The 18,296-nt window shown below is 35.1% G+C and overlaps 1 protein-coding gene across 2 annotated transcripts in view; it reads right to left on the reverse strand.

Moving 5' to 3' along the window:
- The window catches only part of LOC115209315 (aldehyde dehydrogenase, dimeric NADP-preferring), a 65,088-nt gene that overhangs the window by 5,017 nt on the left and 41,775 nt on the right, over positions 1-18,296 (reverse strand). The window contains exons 11-14 of one of the 2 annotated variants that reach the window (XR_004998364.1): positions 17,296-17,411; positions 15,417-15,546; positions 12,105-12,243; positions 9,118-9,545 (exon numbers count right to left, since the gene is read on the reverse strand). Coding sequence is in view for 1 of the 2 variants with exons in the window: in XM_029777658.2 (XP_029633518.1) it covers positions 9,441-9,545; positions 12,105-12,243; positions 15,417-15,546; positions 17,296-17,411 (490 nt within the window). In the remaining variant the exon portion in view is untranslated. Of the gene's footprint in view, positions 1-8,689; positions 9,546-12,104; positions 12,244-15,416; positions 15,547-17,295; positions 17,412-18,296 lie in introns of those variants that run through there. The other variant, XM_029777658.2, reaches the window with a different exon arrangement.

The following is an 18,296-nucleotide window of genomic DNA, read 5'->3' on the forward strand; positions in this document are numbered from 1 at the left end:
TTTTCTTTCTACATCTCCAACACCAACATTGTGGTTTTTTTCCATGTTATCCACTGCAGATTACAAAACTTTGATTAAATAATCTTCAAAAATCTATCTGATATTATCAATGTTCAACTCTACAATTAATAGTCATCATGCCCGCATGATGTAACAAACTATCAAACAGTATGCCATTCTATTCTCCTATCTTATATCTGGAAGTCAGATGTTATGTCTCCTGTCCCAGCAACCAATGTAGTCTCCACATTTGATAAGAGTTCACTGATCAGGATGCCAAACATGTGAACTGATTCAAGAAATGTGGAGAGGACAACATTCGCTAAAATCTTTCAAGAGAAAGAAGGCCAGATGCATATCAATCAAATGCAGTTTGCTCACAAGTCTTTTGTGCTGATAGATTTTGTATTTGATGATGAGTTGGATGACAAGCAGAAGAATTGGGGAACCAAGAATGATGACATCTCTTTTGGTGTCAGTGGACTCTGATGAAATGTCTGTTGCACATCCCTGATGGTGATGTAGAAACCATCAATTAACTTTTATGGCCTCAGATTTAGTTGAGTTAATCTTTAGTTCAATTCTAAGCAAGGCAAAGACAACTGGCCAATAAGTTGATGGACAGTATTCATTTAAGGCAAATGCTCAGCATGTGGGCTCAACTCATGCAGTTCTAAGGCATTCTTCATATGAAGTTTCATGATGAAACATCAATAGTCCACCATTTGGACTGAGATGGGGAGCCTTCAATAAATTGATGAGAAGCATAGATAGTGCACTCACATCCACCCGTGACACTAATCCCACGTTTCACAGATTTTACTTATTTTGGCCCAATTAACAGATCACAGACTTACAAATTACTTTTGCTGCAAATCTCTCCATAACTATGGCATATATACTACATTCTTTCCTACTCAGAGTACCCAAATTAGTCAAAAAGAAGAGATCAGAAGCATAGAGATTCAGATCATTATAGTGATCTCTACAATCATCCTCAGCAGATGATGACTGGCTTCTGTAGTACAGCGTGATTACAAAACCTCTAATGTTAGCAGCTTGAAAGCCATCAACACCTCTGTTACTATTATAGGGAAAGATAGCCTGCAGATAACATTTCGTTTGGAGGCCACACACATAGTAGTAGTGTTTGGTAAAAGCAAAGATCTGAGATCTGCAGGTGTTTAAGCTAGTGGGTGGTCAGTACTTTCTCATTGAGATTAGGTCATCCAAGATAATTACTCTTATGGTAGCTGAGACATTGTCTTTGATGAGATTTGCAATTATGTGATTACAAAAGCACTTTGAATCAATATGGTAAATTGTGGGCTCATACTTAGATGATATTTAAGTTTGGAATAGGTATCTGGCAGAAGATCAACACATTATTTTTGATTAACATTGCAAGAGGCCTTAACTGTTATTGTTTATATCCAGGTTATTCTGATTGAGTGGACCTATGTGCAAATGCATTCTCACTATGACAACCATCCCATCTTTCTCTTGAGCATAATAGAATATATCAAACAAAATTAATGACAATGTGTGGTTGCTAGCTAACAACCATCTCACTTGTCTGATATGAATGTAACTCCAAAAAACATAAAGGGAAATAGGAAAAAGGGAAGGAAAAGAGAAAAATACCAATGGCTGGAATGTTTTTCTTCCAAACTGATATGATAGAAAATAACAGATGAATGTACAAATCCTGTTAAAATACTCTTTTTTCAGAAAGTGGGACACTCTTTATTTAACCAGTTCAACAAGAAATTTTAGTGAGTAGGTAAATAGGTAGCCACCCAGGAATCTGTCTATCTGTCTGTCTGTCTGTCTGTCTGTCTATGTATCTATCTGTCTGTCTGTGTATCTATCTGTCTGTCTATTTTTCTATATGTTTTCCTATCTCTAAAACTGATATAAATAACAGCTTATTGTTTATAGTGTTCAGGTACAGTACAATACAAGAAAAGGTAAAAGAAGGGACAGAAAGCAGTAGTAAAGAAAGACAGCAATTATAATCAACAATACAGGCATATTACATGAGATAAAATTCAGAAAAAGAGGAAAGTAAGCAGTAAAATAGTCATAAAGAAGAAAGGGTACATATGCATATCAGGAGTAGTATTAGTGAATTTGGGGATGCATGGAAGTTTTGAAGGAGACATTATCCTGACAGCTAACAACCAATGCAGGTAGTTTATTCCATGTTTTGACAATTCTGAATTGATAAAATGTTTCTGAAACTCATGAGTATTGTAGTATATTTTGATTTTATAATTATGTCCACAGGTGGTAGGTATACTGAATTCAAAAAGGTACCCAAAGTTGTTGGAATTTTAATAGTGGAGAATCTTGTGGGCTTCTATCAAATCAGCTGCTAGACATTGAAATTATGCCTAGAAAAGCAAGATGTTTAAGATATGGTATGTGACTAAGGAAGAATTAATCTGGTTGCACATTTCTGAACAGCTACAAGTAGACCGATATTCTGAGCAAGATGGTGGTTCCAAACTGGAGATGCAAATGTGTGAAATACTATAGCCATATATAATTTTAGATTGATAGATCTTGAGTAGCTGGCAAAAGTTTTACTTACTAAGACACTTATGGCCATTTCAACAATTTTAGAAATGTGGTTCACTCAACACAGATCGTTGTTTACTATAATATCTAGGTCACATTCACCACCAGACTTCATAAGATTGGTGTTGTGGAAGGAGTAGGTAAATTCTGGGTTTTTCCACCAAAAATGCTTAGTGGTATATTTATCTACAGCCTGCCTGAGCTGCCATAAATTTGTTGCTGCATTGTGTACAGGTCAGACTGTAGGAAATATCTTATGCATATAGAACTGTTCTTTTTTTCTTTAGATACCACTTAATGTCGAATATTTTAGCACATAACATGTTTCAAGATAGCATTTATTTTGTTAAAGTATGGAACAAGTCTATTTGTCTGTTTGTCTCTATGTTCTGTTTCTCTCTCCCTTCCTTTCCTCTCTCTCTCTCTCTCTCATTATCTATCTATGTATCTGTCTGTTTGTTTGTCTGTCTGTCTGTCAGTAAGCCTTCTGCACGTAAAATAATATACAATATGTTAAAATAAATTCTTTAATATTGCTATGAAAATAAAACTAGTGATCTGAAATACCCAAATCATAATTTCCATATATGGGAAACTCTTTAGGTTGCAAGGGCCCACAACTGATGGAAGCATATTTGGCAGTTTTTTTTTGTCTAAAAATGGCATCAAAGTATTATCTACCAATGAGACATCATGTTGTTACTAGGACACTCTATAATGAAATCTGTCAGAAGGATAATCTCGAGGACAAAGAAGTAAGAACCCACAATATGGTAGAAAACATAGCCACTCGTGATAAAAAGGAATACTGGTGGAATGTACCAGTGAAGACCTCAATAAAATATAAGCACAACAGACCTGATATAATGATTTGGGATAGAGAAGAGAAACTGTGCACAGTTGTGGAAATTAGCTGCCCAGCGGATGTTAGCATAAAGCTGAAGATCAGTGAAAAAGAGAACACCTATGCTGAACTATTGAGAAATCTGCAGTTACTCTATCCAGATTACAAGTTCAGGTTTATACTTGTAATTATTGGGACCCTGGGATATGTAACATACTGTCTAAATACCAATCTTGAAAAATTAGGCTTCTCAAAACCAGAGAGGAGAAAGCTAATTCAAAAACTACAGATCCAATCCATCACTGGAACTGTAAAAATCTGTAAAACTTTTCAGAAGTTTATCATTTAAATATGTATAAGCATATCTAGATATGCAAGTAAATGCATGAGAATACATACATAAAACATACAAATCTGCACATACATACAGCAACATAGCCATAGGAGTGGTTGTGTGGTAAGAAGCTTGCATACCAACCACATGGTTCTGGGTTAAGTCCCACTGCGTGGCACCTTGGGCAAGTATCTGTGAGTAGATTTGGTTGACTGAAACTGAAAGAAGCCATCATACATGTGTGTGTGTGTGTGTTTGTCCCCCATAACATTGCTTGACAACCGATGCTGGTGTGTTTACATCCCCATAACTTAGCGGTTCAGTAAAAGAGACTGATAGAATAAGTACTAGGCTTACAAGGAATAAGTCCTGGGCTTGATTCGTTCGACTAAAGGCGGTGCTCCAGCATGGCCGCAGTCAAATAACTGAAACAAATAAAAAAAAAGAATACATACATACATACATACATACATACATACATACATACATACATACATACATACATACATACATACATACATACAAACAAACAAACAAACAAACAAACAAACAAAAAATACCTAGTTGTCGATGTTGAAATTCCAATGAAGGAGGCTTGGATCTAAGTTAGAAACTGGTCCTTTCTCTACTGGCAAGAATTCTTGAAATAAACTGAATTATGACATACATACATATACACATACATACATACATACATACATACATACATACATACATTCATATGTGCCAATGTCATGTAAAAAGTACTCAGTACACTCTGTAAAATGGTTGGCATCCAGTCATAGAAACCATACCAAAATAGAAAATTAGAGCCTGGTGCAGGTTTCTAGCATGCCACCTCCTGTTAGACCATCCAACCCATGCCAGCATGGAAAATGGACGTTAAATGATGATGATGATGATGATGTGTGTATATATATATATATATCTTTTAATTGGATGTCTGTTCATCTGCCTTTTGACAGGTCTTGCTTTTTATCTCACAGGGTGCTCAAATACCACCCTTCTCACCAAGCAGGCTTGGTCATGTTGTGCACACACACACACACATGCACACACACCTCAGTGCACAGGTCTGGTGGGTGAAGAGAAAGACTGCTTTTAAAAGACTCCTACAAACTACCTTAACAACAATTAACAGTGACCTCATTATCATGGTCGAAAATTTTAATAGACATATTGGGCAATGCTATGAAGGCTTCTCTGAGGTACATGGAGGTTATGGATATAATATGAAAAATGAGGAAGGATCAGAACTCCTGAAATTCTGTGATACAAGTGACCAAACTATTTGCAATATGAACTTCAAGAAACTGACTTGTCACCAGATAACCTACCAATTCAGTAAACATACAGACTAGATAAGTATTATTGTCACCAGGAAATGTGACAAGTTGTAAATTTATGCCTTTACTTAGTGAAGAAAGTATTGACCAGCATAGATAAGTGATTAGTGGTTTCAGAGTTAGGGTTAAGTGAACTCAGGGACAAAATGCATTATGAAATAATAATAATAATATAATAATAATAATAATAAAATTATGAAATTATTGCATACTATGCTCAGGTGCACCACAACTTGTCAAAAGTGCGTATAAAGCATATGCAGTAATAAAGTCGCAGAGAGCGGCTCACAAAGGACTTGGTGAGAGATGCCAAGACATCCTCAGCCTTCTTGGCAATTTTAGCAATGTGTTTTGTCCAATGCAAATCGCTGTCGACAATAACACCCAGGTCACGTTCACAAGAAGACTTTTTGAGATTAATGTAATGGAAGGAGTAAGTAGACGCTATGTTTTTCTCCCAAAATGCATGGTGGTACATTTGTCCACAGCCAGCTTGAGTTGCCAGTCCATGATCCACTGCTGCATTGTGTCCAGGTCTGATTGCAATAGAGATCTATAGTGTACAGGATCTGACCTCTTTATTTCGAGGTACAGCTTGATGTCATCTGCATATTTCAGCACTGTGGCATTCTTTAAGTTGGCATTTATGTCATTAACATATGCAACAAATAAAAGGGGGCCAAGAACAGTTCCCTGTGGTACACCAGATGTCATCTCATAGGGTGAAGAGTGCTGTCCTAGAATTGTGACAACCTCTTTTTGGCTGATAATAAAGGACTTCAACCAGTTATAGAGATCATCTCTTACACCCATTGCAGAGAGTTTCACCATAAGTCTTTTGTGTGGCACAGAATTAAAAGCCTTAGCAAAGTCTAGGTAAACAACATCCACCCAGGATCCACGATCAGTGATTTGGGTAATGTCCTCAAGAAACTCGATGAGTTGATTACAGCAGCTGAAGGAAAATACAAGCTGAAAAACAAAACAAAACAAAGCAAAAACCTATCAGCTGGTTGTAGGTTCAGAGAAGTTCTGGCTATTTTTGACAGAAGAGAGTTGGAGAGTCAAGAAGGTGTCTATTTCTGCTTGTGGCTACCTACAAACTAAAAACAAATGACAAAAGTTTGATACAAGCTACCAGATTTATACTTGCTTACAAGTGATAGCTTTTTTTTGTTATTTCTATGTTACCACATTTGACTTTTATATTTCTTGATATTGATTTATCCAATAAATATTTTTCATAATATATATTTTTTATATCTTGAAGAGCAATTGATATGTTTCTGCTCACTTTAAATTTGATGGTAATTTCATTTTACATGACTAGATTTTTGTGTACTACCTAAACAATATCCCTTTCCTTTAGACTATGCCAGCTTAGTCCTTTAGCATTCAGATTGCTCTGTCAAATGTATTGCCTATTTATTCACATTGTTTTGAAAATAATCATGCATTATCTCATAGCTTTGGGATTTCAATGATGTGATTGTTTATTTTTAGAATGACCTTGTAGGTGTAAGAAGCTGGATATGGCCAGTTTGAACATAAAACAAGTAGAATATTTGGGCTGGATATGGTCAGTTTAAATGCTAAAGCATTAAGACTTACCCACAGCAAAAATTGATAATTCATTTTGAAGCAAAGATATAAATTTGACATTGTTATATTTGGAGATGGTCATTTTTTTTGCCAATTAATCACATGTACTATATACTTATGCGCTTCACATCAGCTTTATTTTTATTCTTATTTTGGTATCCTTTGTCTGGAAATCTTATGTCACACATCTGTAGCCTCTTCAGTGACTCTCTATCCCACATGTCACCTCCAGTTCTGTTTAGTCCCCCAGAAAGACAGAATGGAGGAGAAAAACAGAACAGGAGGAGACACATTGGATGGAAAGTCACTGAAGAAGTCACAGGTGTGTGACAAAAGATTTCTAGACAAAGGACACTAAAATAAGAATGATAATAAAGCTGAAGGGAAGAATGAGTATATAGTGTGTGTGGTTATTTGGAAAAAAAAATGATTATCCTGAAATATAACAATAGGTGTTTCAACATATGTGTTTACATCAGGCAATTTGTAAAACAAATACATAAATGTATAAATTTGACATTTACTTTGAATAAACAAGCCAAAAACAAAATACTACAAATACAAAATGTTTATTTATTTATGTAGTTCATTGTTTAGGTAAAGAGAAATGCATTTCTTTAATGGATCTTTAAAGGCAAGAATGAATAAAGATTAAATTTCGTAATTGAAAATAAATATAGAGAATCTATTTTAAAAATGTATAAAAAATCAATAGAATTTACAAACTGATTTATATCATCCCAAGACAACTTGGGTAAGACAATAGCACAATTGTATTCTTTGAGATTAAATTGTTGCTTTACTAAATAATAATAATAATAATAATAATAATAATAATAATAATAATAATAATAATAATAGTTTTAAATTTTGGTACATGGCCAGTAATTTTGGGTGGGGAGATGAGCTGATTACATTGACTCCAGTATTCAAAAGGTATTTATTTTATTGACCCTGAAAGGAATTTAAAATCAGAGCAAAAAGGCAGATGAAATGCTACTGAGCATTTTACCCGGCATGCCAATTATTCTACCACCTCTCCACCTTAATGATAATAATAATAATAATAATGATTTTTAAAAACTTTTCTTTTATTTTAACAATAATAATAAAAAGGGTTTCAAATTTTGTCACAAAGGCAGCCATTTTTTTGGGGTGGGGAGATATGTTGATTATATCCAGTTTTATTCTGCTGTCAATCATGTCTTTCCATTTCTGTACCTACAAATTTTTCTGCTGCATTTTTTTGCACACTGCAAAATTTTGCTTGCTGCTGTGCATTTTGGTGTTAATTGCCGCTTCTTCAGGGTGCTATTAACACCAAAATGCACACCAAGAAGCAAAACTTTGTAGGGTGCACAAAATTGCTGCAGAAACATATGTAGGTGCAGAAATGGAAGACATGATTTTAACAACAGGAGAAAACTGTATATAAATCTCTATTCTCCTTATTATTAATATATGACACACACACGCGCGCGCACGCACACACACACACACACACACATACACACATTTAAAAAGCAGCACAAAAAATATGTAGCACGCAATCCAAATTGGGTTCAGTAGTGGATTCCACACTCCACTCCATTATCCAGTGTAGACAGGGCCTCAACCTCAGGATAGGCTAGTGTGTGAAATACAAGCAAAGTGACAGAAATAATAGTAATTAAGCAGAAAACATAAGAGGTATTCAATGCTTTATAAAACAAATATGTGTTTGTTAAATATGAGTATTCAATGTCAAAATAATTACATAACGGCAGTAAAAACATCATGCAGTCATGCTCTTCACCTCATCAGTGCCCCACACTGATGAGGTGAAGTGCATAAATAACACACCTATTTTCTGCTAATTTTATAAGCATAAATCTGTCCTCAAATATATCATGCACCCTGTATATATATATGTATACATATATATATATATATATATATATATATATATATATATATAATATATATATATATATATATATACACACACATAATATAATAATTAGCAGAAAATAGGTGTGTTATTTATGCTTGTGCATACATGATAGTAAAAACATGATAGTACATTTTTTTCTCGCTTAGTTGAAGAAGGACAAGTCATGTCTTTGACCCTTTTTAGTGCTTCTGAAGTTAGTGGGGAAGAAGTGGAGAACTTGTTTTTGACTGGAGATCATACACAAATGTCAGCAACCAAGCATATTCTAGCATAGGCAGTGAAGGGCCTCGTGGTGGTGTTAAACTGGGTGATAGATAAATTCCAGCATCCAAAGCTGAAAACAGTCAGAAATGTGTAAATAATCCAAAAGTTGAGATTAATACTCCCATTAATCTTATCAACTGTAATAATGTCATGTCTCACAAATATAGAAATACACTTATATATTATTTAAATACACTCACAAACTACAAACTATAAGTTTTGGATGAAACAGGCTTGTTATGTATATTTAAATGCTTCACTCATAAAACATAACTTTTTATGTTCTACAAGACATTTGTTGATTACAGGTGAGCATAATTTATCCACACATTCCACATTTGATTATTGGTATTTGTTTTAACCACTGCAGAGGAATGAATTGTTAACCTAAATCAACTTTAATTCGATGATTTGTTGAATGTCATCTTTAATGTTTCTTCCATTACCACTTTTAGTTTAGCGTGTCTATAATATCACTTCTTTATTGAATTATTCACCATCAGAATAATTCCATTCCAAAAATATGTTATTTCTTTAGCTTGCTCCTTGTGAATGTTTCAAGAATCTATTTCTACTGAAGTCATTGTCAGCAACATTCCAATGATGGAGTAAACTACCGTATGATGGTCCATAAACTTTCTGGAAAAGAAAAAGAGGTAAGACTGTTACATAGGTAAAAGTGATGCCTTAGGCAGAAATAATTACAGAGGTATTAAATTGTTGGATCAGGTAATGTAAGTTATGGAGAAGGTCATAGCCCAACTATTTAGGAGCAGAGTTAGTGTAAATGTGATGCAATTTGGTTTTGTGCTGGAGAGAAGCACCACTGATGTTATATTCCTTGTAAGGCAGCTGCAGGAGAAGTACTAAGCCAAAAATAAACCCTTGTATGAGGCTTTTGTTGACATGGAGAAAGCCTTTGACAGGATCTCCTGATTCCTTATCTGGTGGTCAACGTGGGAACTAGGGATAGATGAATGGTTGGTGAGAGCTGTACAAGCCATTTACGGGATGTTGTCAGTAAGGTGAGGGTTGGCAGTGAGTATACTGATGAATTCAGGGTACAAATAGAGTTCTACCAAGTATCAGTCCTCAACTTCCGCTTGTTCATCATAGTCCTCCAGACAATAATGGAGAAATTTAAAATCAGGCTGCCCTTGGGAGCTCCTCTATGCTGATAACCTTGTTCTTATAGCTGATTCACTACCAGAACTAGAAAAGAAATTCCAGGTGTGGCAGCAAGTTAATTTAGCAAAAACCAAAGTCTTAATAAGTAGGACAAGTTACAAAGCCCTTCAGGTAGATGGCTCTGCTTGACATGTTGAAAAACATAGGTAGAAACTCCATAAGATGTACCAGGTGCAAGCTATGGACACATAAGAAGTGCAGCAATATCAGAGGAAGGCTAACAGGGAAAATAGTCTTTGTGTGTGTCAGATGCACAGGTACAACACACTACAAATGTAAAGAAAATAGACTCCATCAAATGCCAACCTAGTAGTAGTTGATAGCTTGCATTATCTAGGTGACCAAGGCAGTGGAGGTGGATGCTTTGAGAGCATAGTTGCTAGAATAAGAATAGGCTAGGCAAAGTTAAAAGAGCTTCTACTTTTGTTAGTAACAAAGGGCCTTTCTTTCAGAATAAAGGCAACATACAGATGTTGCCTGTGTGTGAAAAGCCATGCTCCACACAGTGAAATGTAGGCCGTGACTGCATAGGACATGTGAAGGCTTGAAAGGAATGAAGCCAGTATGCTTCACTGGATGTGCAATATCAGTGTGTATGAGCAACAGAGTGTAAGTGTCTTTTGAGAAAAACTAGGCTTAAGAGGCATCAAGTGTGGTGTGCAAGAGAGACTAATGTGCTGGTATGGTCGTGTGATGTCTATGGATGAGAACAGCTGGGTAAAGGAGTATCAATTTCTAATTGTGGAGGGAACCTGTGGGAAAGGCAGACCCAGGAAAACATGGGATGAGGTAATGTAACATGATCTTTGAATGTTGGACCTCACAGAGTCGCTGACTTGTGACCAAGATCTTTGGCAATATGCTGTGCTTGAGAAGACTCGTCAAGCTAAGTGAAATCATAGTCATGACTGTTGCTATTGTTATGTAAATGGCACCTATGAAATTGTAATCATGGCCATTGCCTGTAGCAGGATTTTTGAATGTTGGACCTGATGGAGGCAAGGACAAGGTGGTGAAGCATGATCTTCGAATGTTGAACCTCATGGAGGCAATGACAAGTGACCAAGAGCTTGGCAATATGCTGTGCTTGAGAAGACTCGTCAAGCCAAGTGAAACCATAGTCATGGCCATTGCCAGTGTCATGTAAACAACACCCTTGCCAGTGGCTCATAAAAAGCACCCATTACACTCTTGGAGTGGTTGGCATTAGGAAGGGCATCCAGCCATAGAAACCATGCGAAATCAGACTGGAAGCTCTCCAGCTTACCAGTTCCAGTCAAGCCATCTAACCATGTCAGTATGGCAAGCAGATTTTAAATGATGATGATGATGATGATTTACATCTAGACTTTCTTTGATCAGTTTGATCTCCAATTAAAAGATTTAAGTGAATATAAATATTAAAAAGTATTTCATTTCTAAAGATAAAATCAACAATCTTGTCATGGAAAACTGGCCAAGTTTTGAGCACTAAATTCTTGATCCACTTCATTTTTACAAGTTTGTGCTTGCTGTATTTTTTCCAGCTAAGAAACAAAAATTGATTTTGCTTTGTATTTTCAAACCTCTTTCAACCAATCAGAAGTGTCAGCTCCATTAAATTGAATAAATCTATGAAATCAATTAATAAAATAAAAGTCGACACATATCACAAATGAATAAAAAATTAAAAAATGAGGTGGGTATTGCTGTGATTAGACATTTAATCCAAGCATTGTTTATTTATCAAAAACATTGATATTGAAGATAATGATATTCCCTCCATTGCAAATTAATATTGTAATTCCTGTTTGAAGCTATTTTAGTTTGCTTATGCTACTAATGATTCAATTACTTGACTTTTCACGTTAAGTTAATTACCATTTATGAATGATCAACTATATTGATTTCAAAAGGTGAGGACTACTTTTACTGTAATGTTTATGCACTTCCTGGTGTTATTAGCAATCTATGTGAAGTAAATAGGTTATAAAAACACAATATTGAAGTAATTTTTGGAAGTTAACTCACCATAAAGATAAATGACAGAATTAATGCTACAAGCAGTACAAGTAGAGCAGTAAGAAATTTCTTAGCAAGGCCAGGCCTCATCAGGACAAACCAGGTAAATAGTTGACATTTCTCATCGCTGTATGGTGGGTATCTTAAGCTGAAAATAAAACAAGAAGCAAAGTTTATTGAGACCATTGGTGACCATTTTGATTTCTGATTGCTGAGAAGTAACTATGGCTAAAATAATAAGGTCTTGGCTGCTTAGCTTTCACTCATATTGTGCTGAATCCTGAGATACCTTAAAAAACACAAAACTCACCTAGTTTGTCTATCAGTTAATGGAGTAGTGAAATGGCATGTGGTGCAAAAGTTTGATTTTGAGTCTCCAAATTGATTAATAGTAATAAAAAACTGAGACAACTCTAAAAGATGTCTCTTACAGTATGAAGGACTTCCCAGTGACAGATAAAGAAGTAAGAAAGTTGGAGAGATCTTGTTCAAATTTGACTTAATTATATTTTTTGATCCACACTACATCAGAAATAATCCAGACATTACCATCTTGATTAGTCACAAGACTACTCATGATTTAATATGATATAATTGATTTAGTTAAGCTGTGAGCATTACTGTTAAATCTGAGATGGACAATTCAAGGAAAATGGAAAACTGGACATCATCATCACCCCCTCCTCCTCCTCCCTCCCCTCCTCCTCCCCTCCTCTTCCTCCCTCCTCCTCCTCCTTTAACATCCATTTTCCATGCTGGCATGAGTTTGACCAGAGTGGGCAAGCTGGAAAGCTGCACCAGGTTCCAGCCTGGTTTGGCATGGTTTCTACAGCTGGATGCCCTTCCTATCACCAACCACAACCACTTTACAAAGTGTACCGGGTGTTTTTAAAATGGTGCCAGCACAAGCGTTTTTACATGGCACCAACATGAATGTTTTTTACATGATACAAGCACAGGTCTCTTGCAGGCCAATCCTCTTCACCAGGGGAAGAGCAGCCTTAACACTTCTTCTGTTTAGACAGTCTAATACAAAACAATAAAACAGTGAATTTTGGGTGTTGAAAGTTATCCTGCTCACATTCTCCATAGCAATTCCTCTCAGTATCATCATACTATGACATGTTTGTATGTCTATATTTTTTCACAACCATCGAAGTGCAAAGTGCTCCGCACAAATGCAGGTTCGTGAAATGGTTGTGATTTGTAAACAGTTTTAAGAAGGAACTGGAAAGAGAAGTATGTCAAACAAGTTATATGATGGTCTGCATGCTACATCTGATACTACTATCACACAGCTTTGTTGCCTTAGATAACTTCCAGGACAATCGCCCCATGTGGGTAGTTAAGAAATAGGTAACTTCCAAGACAAGAGATTTAGTGCATGTAAGGGAGATAAATTTTGCAAGCATTAAAAAAAAAATTTAATGAGCTTCAATGAAATAATTTATGATTTTTTCATACTGATATAAAGAACAAATTCAACAGCCTGACATAAATTGAATGATAAATGCAATAGTACTGAAAGAGTAATATAATTAGTTATTTTTAGTGAGAAAGCAATAATGATTTGGGTATGTTGTGGATAATTATAAGCTAATAAATTACTAATTTATTAAAATGATACAAGTGTGCAGTGAGCCACTTTATGAAGTTGAAAGTGATAGCTAGACAAGTGGTAGATGCTATCAAAGGATCAAAAGCTTATATGTTATTGGTGCAAAATGCTATCTCTCAGAAAATTACATAGCTCTCAAAGACTCACTCCATTTAGCTGGATAGTACAATTTACTGCAATAAACAGTTAAACTAGTGCATAATTTATGAGTATTGTATTATCTTGCAATGTTAAGTTCAAATTGTTACAGAATCATTACATTTTATCTTTCCTTGTATCACAAACCTTATTACAACATATTTAGAAATCTTTCATTTTTGATTTTTTACTTGTTTCAGTCATTGAAGTGCAGCCATGCTGGGGCACTGCCTTCAAGCATTTAGTGAAACAAATTAACGCCAGTACTTTTTTTCAAAGTCTGGTACTTATTCTATTGGTGTCTTTTTGCCAAGCCACTAAGTTACAGGGATGTAAACAAACCAACTCTAGTTGTTAAGTGGTATGGGAGGGACAAACACAACACAAAGACACACACACACACACACACAAATATACATGTGCGTGTGTGCCAGACTTCTTTCACTCATTGGTCAACCTGAGGCTATAGTAGAAGATACTTGTCCCTGGTGCCACACAGCATGATGGAACCTGGAACCATTTGGTTGGGAACAAACTTCTTTATCACACAGCCATGCCTGAGATTATTTACACAAAGAATTGTTTGAAAATCAACTCTTGAGTAATGGAAACACATTTAATCTGATTGAAAATAGAAAAGCATTAGCTCTATAATTAATATTATTTTAATCATTTTGGCTAATATGGGAGACAACTCCATATACAGTTTCTCTCAGACTTACTCTGCAAAGTATTAATTTCACTCTAATTGCTGCACGTGTGATAAGTGAATCAATAAGCAGAATTACAGTATTGTAACTTGAGTAAAATTAGCAGTTTCATTCTTTTGGTATAGATGCTTCACTAAGGAGACCAATAAGACTGAAATACAATTAAATAATATTAATCACAAAGCTAATGACCTTTTCTCACTGCATTTGTATTTTTAGTTAAATTTTTGATGCTTTGCATTAAACGTTTATCCCTACTTAATTCTAGATTTTCAGGCAGCTCTTAGTAATTAACTGCAGTGTTTTCTTTTTCGCTTTTTTTTTTCCATTGATTATGTTAATTCTCTATTACTTGTGTTACAATACTGTAATCCTACCCAGTGTTTTTTTTTATCACTACTTCAGCAAGTAAGATGAAATCTATGCTTTACTGAAGAGATCTAATAAGACCAAAACACATTAAGAGTTGTCTCTTGTACATTAAAATATTAGTCATTGAGCTAATGCTGTCTTTTCCTCACTGTTTAAGTATAATGACTTAGATTTTTTATGCTCAGTATTAAATATGTTCACCACAACATAAGTGGTTTCCCCTTCACATATATATATATATATAATATATATATATATATATATATATATAAGTAGCATCTATTCTCTGAATTTAAGATTTGAGCTCTATGAAGCGAAATTTCAAAATGTGTACCAACCACACTGCTGCAAAGGACAATGAAAGACATATATTAGCTCAATTAGGCAGTGAAAATATTTGACAGAATCCAATATAGGATCACAGACTGTTGACTGTTACCCTGAAACTCGAATGATTTAAAAGAACAATGATTTGATACTTACGAGTTGACATTTTCCATGCCCATACTTTTCCACATGACTGCTTTCTTGTGACTAAATGTCTCAAACGTGAACTTGCCATGGTAACTACCCATGCCACTTTGACCGACTCCACCGAAAGGTAATGTTGCCACTTATTGAAATAACAACAACAATAAATAAATGAATAAATAATAAGAAAAAACAAATATCAAGCATAATACTTTAGTTTCAACATTTACACCCACAAAAGATTTAAATACACAAAAATGTAGCCACATGTGGACTGTTGGCGATTTTTTTCCTCTGTCTTCCTTTTCTTTTGGACTTTACTCTGTCTCCTGTTTCTGAAGAAGAGCTTTGCTTGAAATGTAAAACACCCTGTCTTTCCTCCCCTGAGCATCTTATTAATACTTTGCATGTACCACATCCTTGCATTGTTGATTTTTTCTTATCTTTTTACCTCCATTTTTTTGATTAACTAAATGTGTGTGTGTGTGTGTGTATACATCATCATGTTGTTGCTGTTGTTGTTGTTGTTATTATTATTATTATATAGGGAACAATATGCATTTGTATTCCATCATCTTCAAGTTGAAGGGGTCATCATGTTCCAAGTCAGGTCTTATTCAGAGTTATTGCCCTTCTAGATGAGTTACAAGACCGTGTTCACATTTCATTTTTACCTTGGTTTCTATGAAGATGCCTTTCCTATCATCATACAGGGTACATTTTACTATATGTATGTGTGGAGATTTATATACATATATATATATATATATATATATATATATATATATATATGAAGTGGCACAAAGTAGAATGCAACTCATAACTAAAGATAGGACTCAAATGTGGGTGACAATAATGAGGTGAAGTGCATGATTGCATAATGTTTCCATTGCATATCCTATGAAACAGTGGATATCATACATGCTTCCTGCTTATTATTATTATTATCATTATTAAGGCAGCAAGCTGGCTGAATCATTAGCATGCCAGGTGAAATACTTAGCAGTATTTTGTCTGCTGCTACATTCTGAGTTCAAATTCTGCCGAGGTCGACTTTGCCTTTCATCCTTTCAGGATCAATAAAATAAGTACCAGTTGAGTACTGGGGTTGATGCAATTGACTTAGCCCCTGCCCAAAATTGCTAGCCTTGTGCCAGAATTTGAAATCATTATCATCATCATCATCATCATCATCATCATTATCATTAAGGTGGTGGGCTGGCAGAATCATTAGCATGCCAGGTAAAATGCTCAGCGGCATTTTGTCTGTCATTACATTCTGAGTTCAAATGCCACCGAGCTCAACTTTACCTTTCATCCTCTCAGGGTCAATGAAATAAGTACCATTAAATGATGATGATGATGATGATGATGATGATGATGATAAATGCATACACACTTCTATATAGGAGTTTACAGAGAGTGAACTATTGCACATCAGATATCACATGTGGTCTATAATCAGAAGTAAGATCTGATCAAGACAAGTGGAGATTCCAGTCTTAGAAATAGGATTGAACTTGATTACATGATTGCATGTTTCGTGTATAGACATAAAACTACTGAAACTGTCATTTACTATATAGTGCTCTTGCTCATTACTGCCATGATCTGAACTCACTCATTTACAGTTATGTTGTTAGGTCTGAGTGAGTTAGTGCCCTGGTCATGAACAACACTAGTAATGGGAGAGAATTGTTGTCTCTTTACACAAAGATATTTAAAGCGAAGTTAGTCAGTTCTAATGTTGGGAAAGGAACTTTCAAATCTTCAGTTTAAAAAGCAAACCCTTAGTTCATTGAAATTTCCCAGTGGGAAATATATGAGTGAACATTCAACAATTTTTTTGTATTTGGAATGTTACCAGGCTTAAGGATCACATTATACTTACATCCTCCATGTACAATGACATCATTGATGCATACTCCACCACTTGTGGTTTGGGAAAGAAATTTGTTTACTGTTTCTTTGTTGCTTGAGAAAACATACAGAGACAATGGCTTCTCCCTAGAAAAAAAAAAGAAAAGAAATTAAATAAGGCAATGTGTCTTTCTTCAGAAGAGTAATATATGTTGTACAATTACTGCTATATGTTTTTATATATTACATGTTGGGAAATATATCTATTACCCCTTAAACCTTTATAATCAGAAATATCTGTCATTGGGTACTCAGCTATATTGATTTCAGAAGAGATTAGAAAATGACAGTTGAGAATTGTGGCATGGTGGGTCATATGCAGGAAGTAAACCAAGGGCCCTGAGCAGAAGTAAAAGAGGAAGTGATGGCAGGTGAGAAAGTGGGAGATCTGAGTAACCTCTTTTGGGCTCAGAGAGGTTGGCTAGAATCGATATGTGTTTGGAATCTCTGGGTATTCTAGCTAATGGCCTATGGTTGGGTCAGTGACAGTCTCTAAGTTGCATAGCAAGCTCAAGTCGGTGAGTGAAGAGTTCCTTTTGAAATTGTTTCCAGAAGTTAAGGTAAGAGAAAGGAATATGAGTAGTGCAGATAAAAGAAAGACAGACATGAAAAGTGAAATAAAGTTGCAAATTTGGTTTCCAGAGACTACATTTTATTGAAAAATATTTACGGTACATTTTTATCTCAAATTACTCAGTGATAAATAGGTCAATCGCTTGACCATTCATGACCTGAAGTGCTTTTCATTAGGCAATTAAATCTATTGACTTTTTCTCAGAAAATTTGTTGATTAAATACTGCACTGATTCTCTGGTCAAGATACTTAACTAGCAATAAATCTGTTGACCTATTTGACAATTCTGTTAAAAGAAACAGGTCATCTCTATTACTGACAAGTGTTTCATTAACTTGAAGTACCAAAAGAAAATCAGTCATGTATGTTTCTTTGCATTACTATACTAAGACAACATT

The sequence above is a fragment of the Octopus sinensis genome, linkage group LG3 (assembly GCF_006345805.1).
Source record: "Octopus sinensis linkage group LG3, ASM634580v1, whole genome shotgun sequence".
Lineage (NCBI taxonomy): Eukaryota > Metazoa > Mollusca > Cephalopoda > Octopoda > Octopodidae > Octopus > Octopus sinensis.